We start from the raw sequence: 26289 nt of genomic DNA, 5'->3' as shown, positions 1-26289 counted from the left end.
AGATGCCTATTCTTTCTAATGAAGCAACAACATCGTCTTCTTCATGAAAAACCACGATTGCTCTTAATGGTTGTGATATTTATATTCCTCCCTTCATTCACCGTCCTTTATTTATAATGTGCCGCATGACCTACTTACACCCATGGGATGTCACTGATTGTGATTATTTTAATTTTATTGAAGACTGGTCTAATTATTATAATATTAATACTATGTATTATAATTAATATAATACCTACGCATAAACGCGACCTTATTATTCTTATCAATAATAATTGGCTAATCAAAATAATTTCCTTCTTGCAAAAAGATCGATTACATTTAGGAAGTAAAAATCTACATACTTCATACATATCAAAAGAAACCTTAGATGACAAACGGATTTAGGATAATCATTCAATCATTATTAATTGCTCCTAATGTATTCGTGCATGGATTGCCGATGGATGCAGGGGCGTAGCAAGGTGTTTCGGTGCCCAGGGCAGTAACAAAAAAATGATTCGGTTGGTCGATGGTGTGAGTGCGGATGGGGTACAGAAATCCCTAAAGTTACTAGATTTTTCAATGTTTTTTTTTACGTATTAATTGAAACACATTGATTCAAAATTAATAACCATTTATTGATAAAAATGAAAAAAAAACGGTTTGTGACAATCACGAGTCGTTTGTTTGTTTCCGTCTTCTTCCACCGGAAACCCAGCGATTTTAAAAACCCACGGAACGATGAGACACCCCGCTGAAATTATATAAATTTTTAAATGTTCATGCAATCTCGCTAGTGTAGTTAACTGTTTTTTTCTATATGGAAATTGTGGATCTTTCTTCTAATAATAGCTTTTTCGAAATCATCGATGTTGATTTTGGTATTAATCGCTTTACACTTCCTTTTGGGTGAATAGAAAGCGGACTCTCCCCCCATTTTTTTTTAATTCGTCGAATTTTTTTTTAAACATAATTTGGTCATTTCCGGATGAAAATTTCCTTTTCCGCTTTCGGTACTGTTCGGTTATACGGAATACAGCGGAAAACACATTTTGAAAATAGCCGATTAACTGGATTATTTGTTAGGTTAACCTAACCAAACCTAACCTAACCTAACCCAACCTTACCTTAGCCTAAACTAACAAATAATCCAGTATATCGGGTATTTTCAAAATGTGTTTTCCGCTGTATTCCGTATAACCGAACAGAACCCCGCTTTCTACTCTTAAATACCTACATTCGTGTTGTTATTATTGACGACATATCTTTAAGATTTTTGAATGTCAAAAGGCACACATTTCCGAAAAACGTATCGACGACACGACTAGTGATTATGAATATGTAACATGTATTCAATTATTGGTAGTTATGGACGTACGGAAATTATTGTTAATTTTAATTTTCGCACGTTCCAAAAAAGTCCATTTGTCTTGTCAACTACCTCATGGAATAACACACTAACTCTAAATTGTCAACTTTTCAGGAGAGCAAAAAAACCATTCAAAAAAATGTGTAGCAAAAGCCGTTTATTGTGTGCAAATATTATTTAAATTATAATTTATATCATTAAATAGCGAATCATTTAAGCAGACAATCAACTTTCGCATGACATTAATTTAGGAAATAACACCCTAAATGTGTTTTTCCACGTTAAGTTTGACAACTAAAATATTACATCTAGATTTGGTGTGATTTTTCCCGCTTATATTTTTTTATGGTATATTATCATGGAATGATTTTGACATGGGGGTAAGGAATAGGTATGGATGGGGATATAGGATAGGGATAGGTTGGGGATAAGCATGAGACTCGGGGAAATAGGAGGCAGGGTCGTGGATGGTTTGACTTATTACCTCTAAGACCTCAGTTACCTGTCCGGCTACTACACTCATTCGTTGGATGTTCCTGTATAATAATAAAGTACATAAAGATGGAATAAATATAAATATCTCGGATTGAGCGCCACTCTATGATGATGCATAGAGACAATAGTGATAAGGAAAATTAAATGAAAAGCAAGTAGAGAAATTTCAACAATTGTATATTAATAAATAAGATAACTTGCGGGCTACAGTGTATAAAAATGTATAATTACTTAAGTGAATCACGAGCACCTAAAGCGATACAATATTTAAATAAATTAGAACAAAAACCCAAAAGCTAATTCGGTCGGTGGACCGTAACATAAAATAACAATAAATACCAATTACACAAAAGGCTCTCCAGCCTTTTCGCTGCCCTCGATTCCTTCCAGGACGGAATCGAGGGGTGCGTCTTCAAACGTGAGGGAACCGTGGAGTTCCTCCGATCTCCTGGCGTGGGGGGGACGTCCTTCAGATGGCCATCGTCCTCGTCTCCAAAACGTCAGGAAATCGAAAGCCCTGTGCCCAGGGTCCGAGGCTCGGAACTGGCCAAGACGTCTGCTTCCTTCGAACGATCAAGACTGAGAGATCGACTCCCGCTTCACCTTCGTGTAAAAAGCCCGCTATCTCCTATAGCGCCGGAAATAGTGTCACGAACTCCGTACAAACTATCCCGTGCGCAGGCGTGATCCGGTCGTACTTTTGCGTAGTGTTGCCCTCGTAAAGACTTCCTTGGCTTAGTGTGTTATGTTATAAAATAACTTATCTTAAATTAAAGAAATTATCATTATCAGAAAAGGCCAATCTCGAATCTCTAGAAATTATTTTTCCGGAATTTCGAGAATTATCTTTTCTCGAGAAATCATCAATGAGATTTTCGATAAATCGAGATATTATTCCTAGGCCTAGTTGGTTAGGGAAATTTGATTTCTCAGTAAAACAGTCTTCGATTTCTGATTGTGAATGGAATTTTTTAAATAAGTATCTCGGTATTTTTTTTGTGGCCAGAACAGCTATAAAACGTTCTAGATTTTCAAACTGAGTGGAATGTCTTTTGGGAGTAAAAAAATGAAGATCTAAAACGTGAATAATTGGCAAGAAGAGGTAATTTTGTGAAGACGATTTCACGAGAATTCTTGAGAAGTCAATAAACGAAACTCGAATTTTCGAGAAAACAACTATTCTTGATTTTGAGAAAGTCTAGAAATTACAAACTCTATTGGACTGTATGTCAATTTAAAGATTTTTGGTTTATTTATTTGTCTAAGAGATTAAATAATAAAATGAGTAAGTAGGTACATAAAGAATTTTTGCATCCTCTGCAAACAATTTAATATGACTAAATGTTTTAAGGCTTTGTCATATGTCTTTGTTTTACTTACTTACACTTACCATCTATCATTTTTTGAAAATCGTTTGTTTGAATCAAGGATGCATATTTTATAATTGGGGAAGAATCATCCGTCTTGTCGCGTTCGATACATATATCGTCAGCCTGTGATGTCCATGACCTTTTGCAAATGATGCTTTATCATGTTTATATAAAATAGGTTGGTATTACTGATAATGCTATATTTTATTGTGAACATTTTTATATTCACCAATGTTTTCCAATCAAGAAAGATGAAGCAGGTAAGTATATTATCTTTTTTGTTTTATTTGTGACAAAATAAAATTGAACCAGGGCTCGAAATGGAACGGAACGCACCAGAGCGCCGTTCCGGCTCGTGAAATCTGTAAAATTATCGCTCCGTCTCGTGGAAAAAATATGTTGATCGTCTGAGCTAGATATGCCATAGAATATAAAATCTGACACACTTGTTTTTATAAAATACACATACGATTTGATGACTATGTAAATATCTTCAGAAAATTTGTCGAGCGCTCCGGTTCGTAAACTTTTCCATTTCGAGCGCTGAATTGAACACATATTAAGGCGAGTTTTGCGAAACAGGAAAAATTTCAGACAAAACTGACACTATATATTTAACCTCATCCAGTTGTACGAACAACGTGACAGAATAATAAATTCAGGTTCTGTATGAAATTCAATTCAGCTCGCTTCGGATTTTCATACTACACGGCTCAGAATGATTCGGAGCACAGCTCCAGTTCATGAAGTCTACAAGATTATCACTCCGTCTCGTGGAAAAATTTAGTTCGTATTCTTGTTTGTCTGGTACAGATTTTTCTTGAGTGTCCAGTACAAATTTTTTCTTGTTTGTCCAAGATTTGTATTGGACGATTGAAGATTTTTAACTAACTTTCCGACTAGCTAGACATTTTATCTCTTAGAATAGATTAGATTAGAATATATCAGAACACGACGACAATGCATTCTTTGGTACTGTTCTGTTATACGGAATACAGCGGAAAACACATTTTGAAAATACCTGATATACTGGATTATTTGTTAGTTTGGGTTAGTTTAGGTTAGGTTAGGTTGGGTTAGGTTAGGTTTGGTTAGGTTACCTAACCTAACAAATAATTCAGTTTATCGGCTATTTTCAAAATGTGTTTTCCGCTGTATTCCGTATAACCGAAAAGTACCCATTCTTTTAATACTTTTGGCCATCTTTATGCAGAATTGAATTCATTTTCACTTAATTCTGTTTTGTATGTCTCGAAAAAAATCGTTAAAAGTAATATTTACTATTCACTATTATGTCTTAGCAACTAAATTTTTAATATATACGTGCGTTACTATGGAAATCAATATGAAATGTCAAAATGACATTTCTGTATTCTATAATATTTATTCAGTATTTCTATCAAGTACAAAAAAAAGTACCTTTTTATTAAAACATAGAATTGTCAAGTTTATAATATGATTAAAACAGAAAATTTAAAAACAGGATATATAAAAAGTTCTTTTTATCTTGTAATTATTATAAAATATACCTACACAAAATTCGAGAAATATGTATATATTTTCAGAAAATTATCGAGCGCTCCGGTTAGTAAAATTTTACATTTTGAGCGCTGTACTAATGGCTCTATGCACAGCCATTCTTATACGCGTTACTTAGATAGAGAATTATTATGAAATATTACTTTAATGTGTTTTCATTCTACATAACACATAAAATCACTTAAGGCTATATATACTTCAGCTGGGGTACGGTCTAAAACGATCGTGACTACGGGACGTGAAGATTGTGCAAACGACGCGTGCAGAACAAAACATAATTTGTCATAAAAAATCAACATGCGTCCATTTAATGTTATGTTTATTATTCTATTAGTAATAATAATAAAATATTCATTGACATGTTTTCTTTTTCAAGTAAATGGGTAAAGTTTTTTAGTCATCTTTACATGATTTAAGAATTAATTCCCCCGACGTCATCACAAAACAAATTGACGTATTCACAGCTCGACTTTCGCTCTCCGATTGGCAGCGAGTCCGAAAATTCGTCACACCTATAGTTGAAAATTATTTGCCGTTTCACTGAAGTATGCTCTTAATAAACATAAGTATGATATATAGGGACCTAATATATTACTGACATTTTTAAATGATAGAAATGAAAAAAAAGCAAGAAAAATAATAGTCATTTAATTAATAATAATTATCAATAAGTATGTTTAATATAAAATTATTATTAACATAAAATTAACATTATTATGAGATTCTTGGCACAAAGCGCAGATGCAATCCACCTTTTGGAGTTGGTGAAAGGGAGAGTGTTTGGAATTCTAGAGGTACTTTTGTTTCTGGACATCTCTCCACTCTGAATCTTCTCAGGATATGAATTAGTCCAAGCCGAGTTTGCTGCATACCATAACGTCCGCCTGTAAATGAAAATACATATAATACGGTATATCGTCTATGTAAGTCCAGTACCGCGGAAGAAACATTTGTCAAAATATTCAGGAGGGACAAAAAACCTTGCAATTTTGTCAATAAAAAAGATAAATAGATTTAAGCGCAGTTTGTCTTCCTGTTTTATATTAGAAAATATATTTTTACTATCGTATGCGTCTGTGCAAATTAATTGCAATAGGATTATTTTGTAAATCAGTTGGACCTTACGCGGTATTGCCCGTTCGTCGGTTACGCGGTTTTGCTTGCTTCTTTAGTATGGATAATTCATACGGAGTATTGATTTTAACCAAGTGCAAGTAGTCTATTGGTAAATTTAAAAATTTGAATGCACCAATCAATGCGGCTTGTGCCGTTTAAACGAGAACACCAAAAATACGTATTTTGAACATATTGGCTCATACGCGGTATTGAACTTACATAGACAATATGTTATTAGAAAAGTACTATTTATTCACATTAATAATAATAAATCTAAAATTATATTTATTTAAATGATGAAAAATTACCGATGCAGTTTCGTGGGCCTTCTCCAAATGCAAGGAAACTAAATGAAGTCATTTGATCAGCATTCTCCTTGGAGAATCTTTCCGGGTCAAACTTTTCAGGGTCCTTGAAGTATTGCGGATCCATTTGGAGTCCCAGGATGGGAATGTAGACAATGGTGCCCTTTTCTATAACCACCGAAGTTCCCGGGATAATATATTTTTTGGTGCACTCACGATCCAAAAATGGGAGTGGAGGATAGATTCGTAGAATTTCTACAAAAAACATATTAAAATAACCAATATTATTTAATTTCATTCTAAAAATTCAACATGCCTACTAAATGAACAATAGTTGTGGTCCTGATGATTGGCATAATACAACTGTACCAATGCCTAACTTGAGAAAATCGAATATGCAACTGTAAATAATTATAGGTACATAACTATTTTCAACAACCTATAAATGAAGTCTTATTGTCAAATGACGACCACGATACATATTGATATTTCTTTATATGTATTATTGTTTTTGGTGTTTAACACAATCACTTATAATAACCACGTTTAAATAACACGTTAATTATATCTAATGGCCAATTGCTCCAAACACGCTGATACCGTCTAAACCATGGCATCCTCAGAGGATCCAAGGCCATGAGGCCTGAATCATCATTGGGCTGATTCATGCAAACATGAACAGATCGACTGCGAGGCAAATTTCTAGCCCGTAAGCAAATAGTAATTATTAATATCATTTTTTAATATTATTACCTACATTAGCCTTCATCCAATTTTGACCAATAGGTATTAAATTCGTACACTTACCTACATAAATATTGAAAGCAAAGTTCCCAGCTATACAATGTACCTAACACCTAGAATATCTGATTTGAGATTACTTTGAAAAAATATGTATTTGTACCTAGTTCAAATATTTCAAAATATGTACCTACCTAGCAAAGAAATGCAGTCCCTTTCAAAGCAGGTACCTAAAAAAGGTCTGACTGACTATTTCTGTTGTGAGCGAAATTCTCAGAAATAAGCCAGGTACATAATATGCAGTGTTTTTGTCATTTTTGAGTGACAGAATTTGTTTTATTTTATTCTTGCCTAGAGTTGACCTGCTCTCCAAAAAGGGATTATTCACCCCCATTCGGTTTTCGGACTCTCGAGCGTGACGTCGGCTGTGGCGCCGCGCTCGCCGGCGTCACCGCCATTTAATTTTTTTTTTTTTTTTTTTTAAATATTTTTGTACGCTGTACTTTATTGTATTTATATTCCGAAAAATAAACGCCCTGTTTTCCCCTGTACTTCCGCGTTGTCAATCAACATAAACATGTTCCCGAAAGAAGAAGCAGACGATATCACCGTGACATTCATCATCAGGGGGGTCCAGCGCATTTACACACCCCCCCCCCCCTTTCGGAGGTGACAACGCCAGTAGCGGTGTTAGCACATGAGTTAAAGTAGGAAAAGTCAAGCCAAAACTACTAACTATACAGTTGCAATAAAAATAATGACATGTGGGTATATAGGTACTCAAAAATGTCCAGAATAAAATGGTTATATCTTTTCATGCGAAGCAGTTAGGTACATGTTTGATTCCTTGTTTAATGCAAAAGTGGATAAGTTATCACATGAAAACTGCTCCTAATTAAATGTTTTATTATTAACATATTATTATGTTATGTACTTGCGCTTGTTTAATTATTAACACCTCAATTAATTATTCTACATGCACAGTACCTAGGATTATAAATATATTTATAAAATGACAAAACATAGTATGATAACCATTACCTTTAACACACATTTCTAGGAATACCATTTCTTGAAGGCCGTCATAAGTAATTTCTCCATCTGTTTTCTTTAGTGTTTCGATAATTTCTGTTGCCAATCGTTCCTATAATAGGTAACACAGTTAATATAATTAATGATTAGAATAATAAATTGTAATCTTCAATTAATACCTACAACCATTGCCCACTCAAGAAGGAAGACGACTGGTCCTACGTTTCGCCCCTCCCGTTGACTATGGATGACCTGTCATTGCCTGTCATTGTCTATAGAGTGCTCACACTGACGCGTCTGTCGAGTTCACTTATCGGAGTATTCTTAGTTTCAGATTTCTTTCAGATTATTTTAACGTATCTTGGAGACCTTGGAGTTCATCTGATTTAGTGGTTATGTGTTAGGTATTAATAATTGGAAGTGACAATCAAAGTAAGTAAACTTCTGTGTATAATAATATCATAATATTCATAATACACTAGGACGTTTGTCAATGTGATAGTCTATTCTAAACGACAATAACTAATAACTTATTTATACTCTTGTCATTATAGAATACCATACTCTGCTTGCGTAGTAGGTACGTTATCAACAAATACAGCGCTCGAAATGGAAAAGTTTACGAACCGGAGCGCTCGACAAATTTTCTGAAGATATTTACATAGTCATCAAATCGTATGTTTATTTTATTAAGACAAGTGTGTCAGATTTTCTATTATATGGCCTATCTAGCTCAGACGATCAACATATTTTTTCCACGAGACGGAGCGATAATTTTACAAATGTCACGATCCGGAACGGCGCTCCGGTGCGTTCCGTTCCATTTCGAGCACTGAATAAATAGTATGGCAGTGGACCACTCGTTGCTTGCGCAAAAAGTTATGCTCAGGTTTTATTAATCTAAAGATGGCGGTGCTATAACACAAATTTTATATCGGTAATATGACCTGAAACGACACAAGAAGACTGGCTAGCGACAGGGATTCTTGGAGGCGCCTCATTGGTTAACTGTCTGTACAGGTGGTTCTGCATGTTGTATTCAAATATGGTAGCCGTACTGATAAGCAAGAAGATGGTATTACGTTTCATAGGTAAGTTGATACATGTTCGTGACAATTTATTTGTATATTATTATTTATTTTAATATCAGTGACCTAGTGTTTCTTTAAAATAACTTAAATTATGGATATATTTACCTAATTGGTTGCATTTTGACCGCTTAAAAATACTATATAACGTAAAAAAACAGAAAATTATATTTTAATTCTGAGCGTCTAGTGCGAGCACTTTGGGCGAGCACTAGCGAAATGGTCTATGGTCTCGAACATTTATAGGCGAATGCGTTCGCTCGCCCACAAACCAAACGTACGGCACGTAGCTTCATTTAGCAATGCAACGGGTGGCGTCTATATGTATCTATAGTCTATGGTCTGTACCTTTTTTAATTTTGCATTCATAGTTTGGATTCGACTCGTGAGATTGCATTACATAAATGAATACGTGTATTAATTAAGGCGCTAAGTACCAAAAAAATAAAAACTGACATTTTTATAGAAAAATGTTCTACATACCAACGCCAATAACGTCAAGTGCCTCAAGCAAGTCAAAAAAATACAGCAAAATATTTAAATCTGGCGACGTTGTAAGTCCGTTGGTGTGTTTTATTTATCAATATAAAATGGCTGACGACGGTGTGTTGACACTCGCAAGTTATTAATTCCTAAAATTATGGAAGCTGCCGAGATTGCTTCACACTGTGAAAAGACATTTTTCAAAAGGTCTGCTTCGTGCAATTTTACTGCAATGACAAGTATTTTGTAACTAAAGGCAACACTACTTTTTGGTACTTAAAGCCTTAATTAATACACGTATTCAAATTAATTACAGAAAATGTTATTTCCACTTGCCACTAGTACTCAAACAGTCAAAACGTAAATTCGTATTCAGTGAAATAATCAAAGATCATGTTTGTAAGCTCGACCTGAATTGTTTTTCATAAATGGTGCGGTGCCTCAACCAGGGAATAAACTAAAATTCATTTGAACATGAAATCTTTTCAATTTAATTCTGATATTTCAATCAACCTTGGACATAACTGTAATATCTTTTCATTTGACCATAGTCACTTATATTTTTATGTTTTGTTCTTTACTAACCTGTATTTTGGGTTGCATTGCAAGTTCGTAGAGTACCATAGACATTGTTATACTTGAGGATTCATTTCCAGCAGTGAAGAAGACAGCTGCCTGGGCAACCAAGCTATCTCCGCTGAACTCTGCAATAAACATTGGATTAATACTCAGGAAATCACATATTTTAATATATTGTGACCTCACTATGACTATGAGGTCCGCCGCAAGGACTAATCGATATTTTCTCGATTATGAGTCTCAAAGTACTTTTCCATCATACGTACAGTCGAACTTGGTTTTTACGAGGAAGATGGGACCGACTAAATTTTCTCGTTATAAACATTACTCGTTATATCAGATAATAGGTATTTTTAAATGAGCCGTCACAACACAAAGAGACGCAATTCAAACAACAATTAAAATTTTTCCCTAAAACAAGCATGGCATTCATAAACTACAAACGAAGTTGTTTATTGTAATGAGCGCTGGTAGGTACCTACTACTTCACAAACCTTGGATTTTTGTTTCAACCATATGCGTGGATACTTTTTCAATCTTATCGGTGAAAACACCTTTTAGGTAGGTACTTCAATGACATTCATATGGACGAAGCATCTAGACAAAAAAATGACACTCACTTTTTTGTCGGGTCTGCCGAATGGCATAATCTGTTCTAACGCCATTACAATAAAGGTGATATTGCTGTAAATTCCTGATGCTCTTTGTCGGGTCTGCCGAATGGTTCGGTTCGAACGGGTTCGCTCAAATGAACATTGACACTAGAAACACTGTTCTAACGCCATTACAATAAAGGTGATATTGCTATAAATTCCCGATGCGTGATATCGCATAATGGAAATTGCTTGACGTCTACCTATACATGTGCGAATGTGGCTATGAGCGAATTTACTTGCTAGCTACTGTACTGAGTGAGTTGTCCATTAATAATGTCATTGAGGTACTTAGACACTTAACTAGTGTCATAAACGTAATCCGAACCCAGCGGCATCCTGTCCAGTCAGATTTTATTGCTTAGGGCCGAAATGTTTTTAAACGATCCACACATTAACAGTTTTAAGAAAAATTTTGACGATATTTTAGCTCGGTATATCCGATAAGGAGCTTGTTATAAAAGTGAATAAATGTATGGAGAAAATCATAAACTCAAATGTCAACGAATGTTTCCTCATTACATCCGAGATCTTGCTATATCCGTGATCCTAATAACCGAGCTCGACTATATATTCATTAATTATTATAAAATCTAGCTCACTTTGTTGGTAGAATAGTATTAAATTTCGGTTTTCATAGTTTATTTATGAATATATTTGCATAAATAAAATATTCTATTTACAGTCCTAAATTAATGTGCCTGACGGTTTTTTGAGATTATCTCAAAATGGCCGAACATGGAAGTAGCCGACGAAACTTATATGGCCACACATTGCAGTGTATTACGTCATGTCTGGAAACTTGTACGTATGCAGTTCGCTGAATCACGCTTTCCTGTGAAATGTTGTATCGTAATATATGGCCGTATATTAAGGACCGTCCAATCTCTTTGGATCGTTAGTACTGACATAAAATTCATTTCTAAATAAAACACGGTTCTTGTCCGTTTACACTTTACAGGAAGCCAGCAGCAAACAAATTTTGAAAATAGCCGATAAACTGGATTATTTGTTAGGTTAGGTTAGGTTTGAAAATTGGATTAATGTTCATATTGAATCTAATAAAATTGGAGACCGTATAGTATACCGTCATCTCATTCCAATAAGAAAGCTCACGGCGAACTGTGCCACGGTGAAATTTTTTACGTACAATTTACAATACGTAACCGTATTACGTACGGCAGTGCTGTATTGGTCATATAGAATCTTAATTTTGTTAAAAATCATTTGCTGAAGTTCTTCTTTCATCAATTTATATACCTACCTACTTATAGTTTTACAAAGTTGTGTAGTGAAACGAAACAATTTTCACAAACAAAACAAAAACCTTACTTAGAACCAACACGAAAACATTAAAGAATTATGATTAAATCAAGAGCTTACTAATTTCGTCATCTTCTTTAGTCTGGTCTTTCAACGCAATGAGGGTGCCTATCAAGTCGTTTCTCACCTCCTGAGTTTTTTCTCGTTCACTGACAGTCTTCCAGAAGACATTTCTCATCCAATCGGCACAATCCTTTTCAAATACCTTGCTCCTGCAGAAAAATATTTAACTTATTTGTTAATATAGCAACAGAGTCAATTATTACAGCAGGCAATGCGAATGATAACTGTAGAAATATTGTTTACAACCAGAATACGATAAAATTTCGATTTTCGAAATTGAGATTATAATTATTGAATGTTTAATATGTAGTTGAACTGCGAGGTACAATGGTAGTGCTAGTTATTGTATATTTTCGAATGCAATGCAGTAACTTGTCGAATCTTGTGGTAAATGAAGATTATCGGTTGTACCTATATTCCGTTCAAATCAATCAACATATTAACATTTATTTCAATATGAATCAATCGTCATTTTCTACAAACAGTTCACCATATTGCACTCCAAGTATTACCAATAACTGGCACTACAATCGAGATTTACAGTTTCGTGTCACGGCCTGACTATATAGTGGGCCTTGGTATTTTTTAATTCAAGATTGAATGCACAAGAATAATATTATTATAACATTGTGTAAGAATTACAAAATTGGTAATAGCCATTATAATATAACAGAATTTGTCTCAAGAAAATCTTAGATAACAGTTATTAGGAATTATTAGCAAGAACGACAAAGCTTAATGTATCGGGCTATCGAAATTAACCAGAAAGTGAAAATTAACACTATCAATAATTATTGTAACTTGAATTTAAATTCAAATTGATTTAGGTTTTGTAATATTTTTGTTATATTTTGTATTATACAAAACTAACATTCTCCATGTTTAAATTGAAGATATTTTGTATTTTTAGCAGAAGTTAACATTTTTTTCATTACAGCCCATTTCTTTACCGATAATGCATTGAATACAACAATAATCACGCTATTAATTTTAAATTGTACAGAGAAAACTGTTTTTTTCATTTTGCCAAAAACTAGCATTGACGGATATTGTGAGTTATGAAACCAGAGCCCTCATATGTGAATTTGGCCAATCCTGGGATTTCAACCAGCACCTATCACTACACAAACAGGAGCTCTACCTCTATTCCACCGTGGCAATAAATTACATCAAAGTATGTAATCCACTGAAATTATATAATAACGCCTGTAAAAATAATAATAAATAATTTAGGACTCACTTCCACATTTTAGCGAAGCCCTGCATGAAGAAGATGGCCATGAATTCGATAGTCCTGAAGAATCGGAAATCCAGCAGTTTCTTTCTGAATATATTAAAGGGTGCCTCAGGATCTAGGAGAGAGTTCGCCTTCAAGCCGTACGCAGTTGTAGCAATAATATCTGTTGTATATTTGATGCACATTTCTTTAACTTCCACAGCTCCTCCGTTGTGTCTTTCAATGGCGGTCTCCAGATCGTCTCCAATCTCGTTCATCAAACTGAACATTGACTTCATTTTGGCAGAAGAAAATAGATGATTTAGTTTCACTCTCATGACTTTCCAATGCGGGTTCTTACCGAAGAATAGATTATCTGAGCCTAACGGATCGTGAGTTCTGTCGCATTGAGTACTTCTATCTGCAAAGTGATTAAAATCTCTCACTAGAACTGTTTTTGTCAGTTCCGTTGATATCACCACAATTGCGGGCTTTCTGAAAACCCAGATCCCGATGAAATCATTTCCGATGCCTTTGTCGTAGATCTCTTTAAACATGCTGCCGATATCTTTACGTAGAAATGCCCAACTACCAAAGTTACCGATGATCGGTATTGGTTTTATAAATTTTACTCCTCGTTTTTTCCAATAGTCGAAAGTCCACGTGAAGTAGACGTAGACAACAGCTACAAGCGTAGCCAGGAAAACTACAAAGTCCAGGAAGAAACTGGCGAAGAAAGACATGCCTAGAAGGAAAATGAAAAAGACAAAAAAACATGTTAGTTATTACTGAATAGTTATTCCATATAGGGATTGTAATACCGAATGAAATGACTATAGTGTGAAATCTTTACGGTGATAGGCGGCGGCTTGGAAAATTAGATCCCTCTCCTCTCGCGTTTCAGTACTTACATTACTTCGAAATCGAAAACCATAGACAGGATACAACACGAGCGCCGCCGCCAGGTCTCACGTTAAAGATTACGCAGTCTAATACCGGTATTCTTGAAATATATGGAAAAAACTCTAAAGTATCTACTACTAAATATATATATATATATTATATATCATCATCAACCGGGGTCAATCCACTGCTGGATGAAGGCCTCCCCAAGCTTCTTCCAACTCTCTCGGTCCTGTGTCGTTCGCTGCAACGTATTTCCGCCGAACTTTACCAGTTCGTCAATCCAGCGGCTTTTAGGGTGACCCTGTGGCCGTTTCGTGCCCCTTGGGTACCACTGGATGACGGCATTTGTCCAACGGCCATCCTTTCGGCGACCAATGTGCCCCACCCATCTCCATTTCAGCTGTTTGGCAACGTCTATTACATCGCGTACTCCTGTCTGCTTCCTAACCCATTCGTTTATCTTACGGTACTTTCGCGTGATGCGTGACACTTGTCCATGCCTCGCTGTGCGACTCTTCGACCGTTTAAAAAAAAAAGATTTTTTTTTCGGTTAGGTACATGTTCAAACACGCGCGTTAACATTATCTTACTCCCTACTTCATTTTTAGTATGTCAATTTATGGGTACGGCCGTATGTTGTAGCTTAACCACTGGGGAATGCCAAAAGAAATGGCGTATTTCAAAAAAAACACTACCTTATTCTTAGGTCAATAATTATTATAAAGCAATCATTATTCGTAGGATTTTTATTACACTTGAATGGTTAAAAACATAGCTTATAATTGGTATCTTTAGAATTATCTTTAAATGTGTTAATCTTGCCCATTTTTTGAATAATAAAATGCCTAATTCTTGTCAAATTTGGGATCACAGAGATTATCAATATATTTTTTTATCGTAAATATTTCACTATAATAATGTCGACATAAATTAATTATACTAATGGTTTTATTAATGCGTTTAAAAATTAATAAACGTAAAAAATCTTAACACCACTGCACATGCATGTACTGAAATATGACTATATTCTAAATCATTAGAGCGAGAGGTTTAAAAGAATACTATTTTATGTAATAAAAATACTTTATGCAATCATCAGATGTTTAAAATAAATATAAAGGATAATAAGGCTTCAAAATTAGGTAAATAGATTATCTACAACGTTTAAGGAATGTCCATGATCATGCTTTGAAAATGCAATAAAAGCTCCATTTTGACCTACGCTGAGCATGTCCCCCCTTAATGAAATATGCTAAAAGTGAGTAAATGATATAAAACAAAATACTCTTTAGAATGTATGAATCAAATAATAAATACATAAAGTTCACAGATTTAATAGATACTTATAAGTTTTTCTCATTTTTCTCAAAACTACGTAAAATTGTTTTAGGGGGCTTTGAAACTAGACGCTTCATATGCACTTGAATTCTGATAACCTTTCATGCAAAGTAGTCACATTTTTGAATTCTGTTTTATGCATAAAATATAAATATGAAGTGATGTTACATTTTGTTACTTGCATTCGATTAACCCTCGGTCCCATGATATTTGTAAAATTAGTTTTCTTTTATTTAAAACAAATGGCTTTCTAATCAAAAATTTTATCTTTGAGATAAGTACCAACTTACATAATTAAATGAGATGAATCCCTGACAACTAAAGAACGTGTTCTATAAATATTATATTACTTATATAGGTACATTCAGATAAATACAATCCAATTAAGGAGGTGTTTGCGTAAAAGAATCGTGAGATTTTCCCATTCTTATCAATGTTATAACTAGTGGCCTGTATCCATATCATGTGAAATGGACACAATGTCAAAAATGATTGACATATTTTTAAATAACATGTCCAACAATTTCTTTAATAATATTATAGTTAATATAATTTAGTTGATCATGTACGTGGCACAAAGCAAAAAATGATTACATAATCTACACTACCTAATAAAATTGAACTGTCTGTATGTCAATTCCTGTTCTTGCCGTTATAACTCTTTTTTAGCATGCCCGATCCTAATAAGATCATATGGGCCTCCACAGAGTGGAGGTTTGTATAAACAGATTTTGATTTTACGAGAAATGGATGTCAGCCACTTGCTCAACCTATTAGGTCTATACTCTCACTCTACACAAATTAATGAAAAACAATATATGTACTTGCCAGACCCAGGATTCGAACCTGGGACCCACAACGCTTAAGGCTGATGTTTAAGCTTAAAAACTGTTAATATATGTACTAGACTAAAATATTGATAAATCAGCTTATAGACATAATTGTTCTTATCAACTTATAGACAATATACAACTTTCGCAATCATAAAAAGTAGCAGGTTTCTAACAACGTGCATTATCCGCATATTAAAATTGTTGCGACAATAGTATTGCTGGCAATAAATATATGAATGTGTAAAGCACCTAATCGTGGACTCCCGTACCCGGACCCTTCTGATACTCTAAAAATAGGTCCTTTACAACCTTCTTCCAAAAGATAAACTTTTCATTAATGATGCTACCAATGTATAAATAAAAACATTCTTTAACAAGGGGCTAAGAAATCAGTAACTAAGAGATATTTATGATATTAAGATTCTTAGAATAAAATAATTACAAGATAAAAAGAACTTTTCATATACAACGTTTTTAAATTTTCTGTTGAATCACATAAACTTGACTTGACTAGCTTAAACGATCAAAAAAATTTGTAGGTACTTGATAGAAATAATACTGAAATGTCATATTGATTTCCATAGTAACACACGTAGGATATATTAATAATTTAGTTGCTAGAACCCCAGACCCCTAGCAACCAATAATGGTGTCGAAATAACTTTTCATACATAACAGAATTAACTAAAAATGAATTCAATTCTAGTTAAGGATGGCTAAAAGTATTAAAAAAATGCATTGGCATCGTGTTCTGATATATTCTAAAAGTCTAGGTAGTCGAGAAGTTAGTTAAAAATCGATTGCAAGATTTGTACCGAACAAAGAACCACCGGACAAACAAGAATACGAGCAAAGAAAAACGTTGTAATAATTAAGATAAATTTTAAATTTAAAACAATGATAAACACAATGTAAATATGCAATCGTCATAGATGAGAATGTTTTCTTTGCTCGTCACAAGTGTGTGGACTAAATCTATCCATTTATACTAATAATAAAATCAAAGTGTCCATCTCTAATTTATAAATATGTGCCTTTTGACTGTTTTCATGATACCACCCAATATAATGCAAAAACTTTGAACCAATATTGACGAAACTTGCATAGTTTCTACACAAAGTTGTTATCTCAGATCAAGAAAAAATAACAAAAGGTTGTTTTGGTGCTATGCAGTTGGAATAGATCTGCAATAGATCAAGATACAGTCCTACAAACCTATCTAAAGAACGGTCAAGAATGGAACTACGAACTACCATATGGACGCAATTTTGAAAACGTCATTCGAATGTCAGATTCTTCCCAGATGCGAGTCTTGATTGGGTAGTTTTCGACAGTGGCTCACCCATCCATTCTTTAGATAAGTTTGTAGGTCTGTACTAATAAAATGTACCAAAAAAGACTACCTCATATACCTATAACATGTTTATTTACTATTATTATAATATGTTTATTAATATATTATAATATATAGTAATTATTTTTTCAATCAGATTATTATCACGAAATTAATTACAGTTATATTAAAAGTAAAGTAACCGAAATTGATATATTTTAATACAGTTGACTCTGCTTTGATTCGCTCATGAAACATCATAATCATAGAGCAAATTAACAAGATAACAACACCAGATAACAAAAATCTTTGGTCTATTAAGACATTTTAAGTCCCACTACTGTATGCCCAAACTAAAAACAACTAAAGACATTTGTAATACTTGTACCTATTCACCTATGGCAGTGATGCACAAACCGCGGCCTTAAGTACCTAATAAAGTACTTAATTCAAATTTTTCATTGAATACAAAAAAAATCTAATTTCGTATATTATAATAAGTGCAAATACATTCGATGACTCAGTTCCATAGTAGGATAACTTGAAATTTTTGAGTTACGTTAGCCATTATATTCGTATAGCGGTCCTCTGCAGTTTCACAAAATTACTAGTTGTCCTCGTAGGGCCGATGTTTTTGTCACTTTTCTAAAAGTCAGTATAGGTGAGTCAAAACTTAGATCAGCCATTTCTCAAAACTACTAATTTTATTCCTAGTTGCAGGGGTGGCTCTACTTTAAGGGTTCGTAGGGACCATCCCCACATCATTATCATGTCAAAAATACACGTCCGATATTTTTATCATTGTCATAATATACCTACTTAATTATATGTTTAAATCAACTATTTAATTTATTTTATCCAACTAAACCCGTCCCAATTTTATAGATATATTTACTATTATTAGTATACAAATAAATAAAGCAATGATTGTAAATTGTGTAATAACATAATGATGATTGCGCGGTATTAAAGTAATTAATATAATTGAATACCTATGCCCTATTTCACGGTGACACATATTATGCACACATTAAGAAATCTATGACGTCTGTTTTACGCAGACCGGGGTCACTTAGCCGCGGTACCTACAAATCTTGTTCTACAAAGTATCTGAATGCATTAGCGTTAGTATACGCATACTGGGGAGTGAATAAAATAACCCTTAGGTGAGTAAAAACGCTTGCTGTATGTCGTTGTTCAAAACTGGTAATGGTTAGTCTATAATATTTATTATTTCCTCATTTATAAAATCATATTATTATGTGTAGGTAGGTGTGTATATTTAATAATTAATGGCTAATCCCCACCACATAGAAAGTAGAAAAGCCGTCACTGCCTAGTTGTAGCACTATGGAACTGAGCCATGGATGTATGTAATGCAGAGTGGAGAGTGATTGGAGTAGCTGATATGTAACTATTAAATTAAAAATAATACAATGTATGTCTCATCTAGTAAAACATATCATTATTTTTCAACACTTTTACCCACTGCGATGCGGCCTGTGAAAAATTAAAAAATTGATAAATTGGCCGTTCTTTCAAATAGGTTGTGTACCGCTGACCTGAATGTTAATGATTTGAGGAATAGATGAAATGCAGAATTATATTGTGTGTATGAAGATTGCAGTGCGGGTAAATAAGATTGGGACACTGCAGTGTAGTGGCGAGTTTAGCGACGCAAATGCCCAAGAAATTAACTGATTTTCAGGCCATCCACAACAAAAGACAAAATAAAAACGATAAATTCCAACTAGCAACGACGTACCTGCCTAGTGAAGTATTATTTTACCTCTTTCCTAAAATCACATCCAGTTACTAAAAATAATTATTTTCGAAGATGTTGTTGACACATGATAATAATACTAGTGATTTATTTTTTATTGTGTAAGTACAAGTTTGTGTTTGTTTTACTGGTTTATGTTAAAGGCCATTGTGTATCTCAGTTGCAAAGATTTTGTTCTACTTTGTGTAATATTGTACACCTAATTTGTAGCAGTGCCCGAAATGGGACGCTCCACAATTTTCTGAAGATATTCTGAAGATGTAGAAATATAGAATTACAAATTAAATATCTATTTTTCGTAGTGTCAAATTCCTAGCTACTCGTATGACCCTTGACTCAAATGCCATTTAGTCGATGACTCGATCAAATTTAGACATTATTTTGATTGTATAAATAGGTACCGAATAATAATTCGTCGAAAATGTCACTCGAATATAAGTTCCCGGCCTGTTAGAATCTCAGTCTCTATATCACTTCGCACAGCATCTCAGTGTACCGAGATTCGAACCTCGGAACATTATCATAACTGTTAATAAAATTATATTATCTTATATAATATATATTTTCTCAGAAAGTGTTTTTCAAAATTATGTATGTTCAATAATCAGAATGGTACATTCTTAAGTCTTGTGAATTATTTGTTTAATAAAAGAAATAGTTAATTACAAATTATTAGCAAGTACAAGTAAGTTACATCATAATAAAAAAATATTGGAGAAATCCACGACGTTGGTTAGTGATTGAAGTAATATGTATCCACTTTGATTTAATAAAAACAAAAACCGATTGCCAAAGTAGCTTGATTTGGAAGAACGCTGATGAGTAGGTATTAAAAAGGCCAATAGTTAAAATTTGTCACTGTCACTGCGTAGTATATAGGTAAATGCGACGGGATGAAGCCCAGGAGATGCAGGGTTCTATTCGCGGCCGGGGTGGCTTACTTTTTTCAAAAAGATTTTTTCTATTGGTTATAATATATCTCAGAAAGTGTTTTTCAAAATTATGTATATCAACATATATTATAAAAACTATCATTAACATAACTACTGTAACATACTATTGTACCAACTGCAAATAAGACTCGCTCCTGCATCCATCTTCGACTTCTTCATCATCATCCTCAACACCATGACCACCAACACCTCGATGAGTTCCACAGTGGTAACATCTAATCGAACACCACACATTGTTATCAAATTTTATGTGTATTTTATAAAAATAAGTGTGTTAGATTTTTTGTTATATGGCCTATCTAGCTCAATCGGTGAATTTTTTTTTTCCACGAGACGGAGTGATAACTTTACCGATTTCACGAACGTGCGTGTGAATCTCCAAAGCGTGGAGATTTTTATAAACAGATTTTTTTTACGTTTACGAGAAATGGATGTTAGCCACTTGCTCAACCTATCAGATCCATTATCTGACTCAAAACACAAATTGAAAAATAATACGTGTATTTGCCAAACCAAGGAAGCGAACCTGGAACCCATGACACTATAAGCCGCGTAAGGTAATTAATCAAATTCTGTTCGAAGACAATATACGGTTGTCAACGGTGTCAAAGATTGGTTGAAATGCCTACGATGGTCAAGTTGTAGTGTATCGGCTCATATAATAGTGCATCTGGAAAATTCACATGTTGTTTTTGTTAATGTGTATTTGGACCTAATGTGGCTAATATACATTTCTCGTAAAAACAAAATCTGTTAAGAAACTTCTTCATGAGGTGGCCAAGATCTACATTGGATTTGTTGAGCTAATTTAAAATAAAAAAAAATAGTAATTCTCTCCCCAACAGTAGACGCAAGTGATAAAAAAATATAAATATTAATATTCAGCACAATAATTATTGTAATTGCATTAGTTCAACTCACTTGTTTATTTTCTTGTAATTGTAGTTATCAAAAAATTTCACCAAAGTCCCACTTTGAGTTAATTTGTATGTTGAAACTTATTCTGAAGTTATACCGTCATGATGGCCAAAATAGATGCCACCCCGTCGGTATTTCAGAAGGAACTAACAACAGATGCAAAGAAATAAAATAAAAATAACTTTAGACATTAAATGGACTATCACACTAATTATAATGTCGTTTAATTTTTCACACTATCAGTAAGATTACAAAGGCCATTAGAAGTATGTAAGTACACAGATAGATTGTAATAATAAATACAATATTACATTTAAAATTATATATAGGTATTAAATAAAATTAATGGTAAATTAATATTATTTGTGTTTCAGGAAAATCCGATGAAATTTAAAAATTCGAAGAGAAATTTAGGAGAAAGATTTTTAGAGAAAATTAATTTGGAGAGAAATTAAAATATTGATAGTGAAATACAGTAGAACCTTGATATAACGGACTTCAGATATATTGGACAAAATATCCTGTTAAATGTAAAAATTGTTAAAAGCATCATGTTAATGTTATACCTACATGTTTAAATCCAAGTGCCACCGATTTGTAAACAATGTTCTGCACATGATAAACACGTCATATCTCTAGCACTCAAATTCGAGTCATAAAACAGTCCTGCAGCCCGACTTGTGACACGAAGTCACGACGTAATTGTGACGTAAGGTCAATAAACGCTCGAGGCAAGCCGCCCAACGCACACGGCTCACCATAGGTATTATTATGCTGAAACACCTATTTGTGTATGGGGACAATAAATAACGCCAGTATTTGAGTAGCGTTAATTTCTCGAATGCTTTGACTCACTCCGGTAGTACGTCACAATGATGTCATATGACGTCATGTCGACCGGGTGACTTCAACTCGCAAGTTATAACATAAGGCCCCTGCTTCTGCTAAACAAAGCACTGACGTTTGCAACGCTGGCTGTTAATTCACACAGCTGCACAGGAGTTTAATTTGTTTACTCAAAGTGAATAGATGAATTTATTACTGTATTCAATAAGTTTATAATGGTTAGAAGTAGATGAAGGTGACCGGGGTGGATATCACATCACAACTAGTGAAATAGGAGATGAAGTTATGATCTTGGAATATGTGAATGAAAGTGGAAAAGAGTAAAGAAAAAAACACGCCCGAAAACAAAGTTATCAGTGATAAGAACGCATCTCGACGACCTAATAACATGTATTTTAATGAATATTCGTCAGATAACGAAATTCAACTATATTACACGCATTTTCTTAGTTTCGTTATATTATCGAGCTAATACTGTATTGATATACCTACTAATGTTAAAAAGACAAAGATTCACCCTCTTGCCGTCCATGGATCTTTAGCAATACGTCACATCTCAAAGTCATCACTCAAACATCAATAGACCGAAAATTAACGCTGAAATAACATATATACCTAGTTCTTGTATAACCATTGTAATGGGGCTCTACAATGTCAACAGTATTTCAGATGAAGAAAACATTATTAGTACCAACATGCAGTGGCGGATCAAGTCAAGTGAAGGCCCTCAGCAGTAAAAATTTCGGGGCTCCCCAAATTTAAGTTAGAAAAAAAAAGTTTTATACATAGAAACTCTCATTAATTTATTAACATGAAATATAACAAAGGTAATAGAAATAAAATAAAAAAAAACATGTTTTTAAATACATTTTCGTCATGCTTTAAAATTTCTTGCTCTATATACAAAACGGCCATACTATTTAATCTTTCTTCTCCCAAAGTACTTCTCAAATATTTTTTTACACGCTTTAAAACAAAAAAACTATCTTAAACCTGTCGCATTAGATAAGGGGATTGTTAAAAAAAAATCAATAATTTTCTATATTTGGGAATGTGCAAGACATTTCTTTGGCAGCTCGATAGCTGATGTCTGGTGTGGTTTTAATAGTGTCCTTGTTTTCTTTAAGAAGTATTAAAAAATGGTCAAATTAGTTTCCAAAAGTACAACGTCAGCAAAAATTATTATTAAATTCGGTGCATTTTTACTAGTGACTAGTGAGCATATCAATGCTAGTGAGTCATTTCTTCTCGGTTATTGCTAAACCAACATTTGTGTCGCTAGATTTCAAAATCAGCCAAGTCCATAAAATATGAATAGGAGAAAAACAGCTTTTTGTTTTCTCAAATACACAGTCGCAAGGGTGAAAGTTTATATTATTTAGAGTATAGAATATTTAAAATTAATAAATTCCATATTTTCATAATGCAGAAATGTTAGAAAGCAGTAGTTCTTCAGCAATTCACGAATAAGTAAAAAATACCTAAAGGTGGACTTGGCTGATTTTGAAATGTAGCGACACATTTACACAATGTCGGGAAACATGATTAAATTCGGTGCATTTTTTATTGTTCGGCAACTAAGTAGCGATACCATAATAAAGTAAACGATGAACTGCACCCAATCACAGAAAGTATCAAAAAATTAAGACAATTCTTTAAAGACATTCCAAGATCTCAGGGTCTCATAATCCGCTTACCGCTAGACCCGCCCCTGCCTGCATGATTATTATTATTATAATTACATTGATAAATTTATTTTGCTATTTTTGATAACAGTAATTCAATATTTATTGAGTGACATCGAAAACAAATTATCAATTCATTATTATGAAATGAGTTCAAAGTTTACATAATAAACACTAGAAGTTTTATTTCCAGTTGAAATTGCCCTGTGGGAATTTTCCCAATTCAAAATATTGCATTGTTTACTATTTGTACAGAGTATATTTGGGTAGATTTGAAGAGATGAGACTAGGTATGTCAAAAGGAAGACATATTGACAGCTTGATCTGCAAACCGGCTAACTCCATTTGGGTAAATTGTTCAGGAAGGAGAAAAAACATAAAAATTTAAGTATGTATCGAGTGGAATTTTTTTTTTTTTACAAATAAGCTGCACTATGAATAATTAATACATTATTTTAGCTTTCATTTTATATATAACAAGCTGAAGTACGCTTGTGGGTCGCTTCGTGGATACATTTATATTAGATATTTAAAAAAATAATATTAAGTAATTATCTTTTTAATATTAAAATATCTGTGTAATACAATATGGTTATATGAAAATAATTCTAATAGGAGTAAAGGTCAAACAAAAGAACACCAAATTGAAATTAAATCCAAAATATGCAAACGTTTATTGATAGTATTAATATGTAGCAAAAAATTCAAAACTGGATGGAACAAACAAACAACAAACATTGTATTTTATATAATACTAATTTAGAAACCTTCACGGGTGTGCGCACAACAACTGATAAAAGTTTCATTGCAATCGGGTGAATGGTATAGGAACGCATACGAATAGAAGAAGAAGATGGTTTTTCTAATTTAGAAACCTTCTCGGGCGTGCGCACAACAACTCACCAAAGTTTTATTGCAATCGGATGAATGGTATAGGAACGCATACGAATAGAAGAATAAGAATATGGTTGTACTAATTCAGAAACCTTCGCGGTTGAGCGCACAGCCGTTCAAAATTTCATTGCAATCGGATGAATGGTATAAGAATGCATACGAATAGAAAAAGATAGAAAATAAGAAAAAGAAGAAGAAAATTGTTGTACCAATTCAGAAACCATTGCGGGTGTGAGCACAACACCTGATCAAAATGTCATGGCAATCGGATGAATGGTATAGGAACGCATACGAATAGATAGAATAGAAGAAGAAGAAGATGGTTGTACTAATTCAGAAACCTTCGCGGGTGTTGGCAAACAACTGACGAAAGTTTTATTGCAATTGGATGAATGGTATAGGAACCATACGAATAAAAGAAGATATAATAAAGAAGAAGTAGAAGATGGTTTTTCTAATTCAGAAACCTTTGCGGGAAAGGTTCATCGCAATCGGATGAATGGTATAGGAACGCATACGGGACAGACAGACATTCATTTATATATATATATATATATACATGCCTATAACCTTCGCGCAAGTGCAAGCAATAAGTTGACAAAGTTTTATCGCAACCGTATGAACGGTATGGCAGCGCATAAAATATGAACAAACAAACAAATATTGATTTTTATATATTAGATGACAAAAACGGAGTTGTTCCATTTATGATATTGGAAATTTGGCACCTGCAGTTGGGTGTTTTTGGTGAAGAACGATAACGCATTTATTTATAGGTTAAGAAGTTTGAAATTATGTGTGAGCATAGAAAACATGCTTTATAACAAAATGCCACCAAAATATAATTTTTGGTCGAAAGTGCAGTTGGCTGGTTTGCAGATTAAGCCGTAGATATGAATTTTACAAAGATTTGATAATGCTTCCAGAAATTTTATGTAGTAGCCATTGAATATTTTTTGAAAAATATTTGTACCGAGCGGAACTCAAGCCTGCATCATCAATTTGTATTCGTAGTACTACTCTAGTAAGCCGTCTCGCACATCTAAACTCGCCTCGCCTGCGACACAGCCATAAATCAAATCTTTTAGGATTGTTGCATAGCCGGCTGCACACATATGAGCCTAGCGACGATTGCAACCTCTCGAAACGTCAAAGTCGTCAAACAAAAATGCCATCAGACTACCCTATTATTATGTATTGAGTGCATAAATCTTCAGAAGTGGTCTCTCCTTGTATCATCATAATCATATACACGTATTATATTGCAATCTCTTGAACAAAGTAAATATTGGTGCACGCATTGTCATTTTTTAGGATGTATGGCAACCGGTGACCTTTGAATTAAAATGACCGACTCGTAGCCATTTGCACAGGCGTGTAAAGCGTCAATTACATTGAGCTTCTTTACGGGCTGTTTATTGGCGAATTTAAAAGCGGGCGATTCAG

General features: G+C 33.7%; 1 protein-coding gene and 1 long non-coding RNA gene across 2 annotated transcripts in view; one reads left to right on the top strand and one right to left on the bottom strand.

Moving 5' to 3' along the window:
- The window catches only part of LOC147065109 (uncharacterized), a 459822-nt gene that overhangs the window by 47143 nt on the left and 386390 nt on the right, over nt 1–26289 (top strand). The window lies entirely within an intron of this gene.
- Nucleotides 5388–21566, bottom strand: LOC147065118 (cytochrome P450 6k1-like). The gene is made up of 7 exons (XM_085956509.1): nt 21422–21566; nt 13379–14099; nt 12136–12287; nt 10106–10224; nt 7959–8061; nt 6180–6431; nt 5388–5639 (listed from the first exon to the last, which is right to left on the bottom strand). The coding sequence occupies exons 2-7, from the start codon at nt 14095–14097 to the stop codon at nt 5470–5472; spliced, it is 1515 nt and encodes a 504-aa protein (XP_085812635.1). The 5' UTR covers nt 14098–14099; nt 21422–21566; the 3' UTR covers nt 5388–5469.

This window comes from Rhyacophila brunnea, unplaced genomic scaffold (assembly GCF_057557595.1).
Source record: "Rhyacophila brunnea isolate RB1 unplaced genomic scaffold, BYU_Rbru_1.0 scaffold_6, whole genome shotgun sequence".
NCBI classification, from domain to species: Eukaryota; Metazoa; Arthropoda; class Insecta; order Trichoptera; family Rhyacophilidae; genus Rhyacophila; species Rhyacophila brunnea.
Note: the sequence above shows the minus strand (reverse complement) of the source record. Positions and strands in the feature narration are given on the sequence as shown.

What these genes read in the sequence shown, in the direction of transcription:
- LOC147065118 (XM_085956509.1), bottom strand. Translation starts at nt 14,097, where the DNA reads ATGTCTTTCTTCGCCAGTTTCTTCCTGGACTTTGTAGTTTTCCTGGCT. An exon ending in TAAAGAAGATGACGAAATTA is followed by an intron (nt 10,225 to 12,135) that starts GTAAGCTCTTGA and finishes TGTTTATTGCAG; the next exon opens with AGTTCAGCGGAGATAGCTTG. An exon ending in AGGCCCACGAAACTGCATCG is followed by an intron (nt 5,640 to 6,179) that starts GTAATTTTTCAT and finishes TTTCATTTACAG; the next exon opens with GCGGACGTTATGGTATGCAG.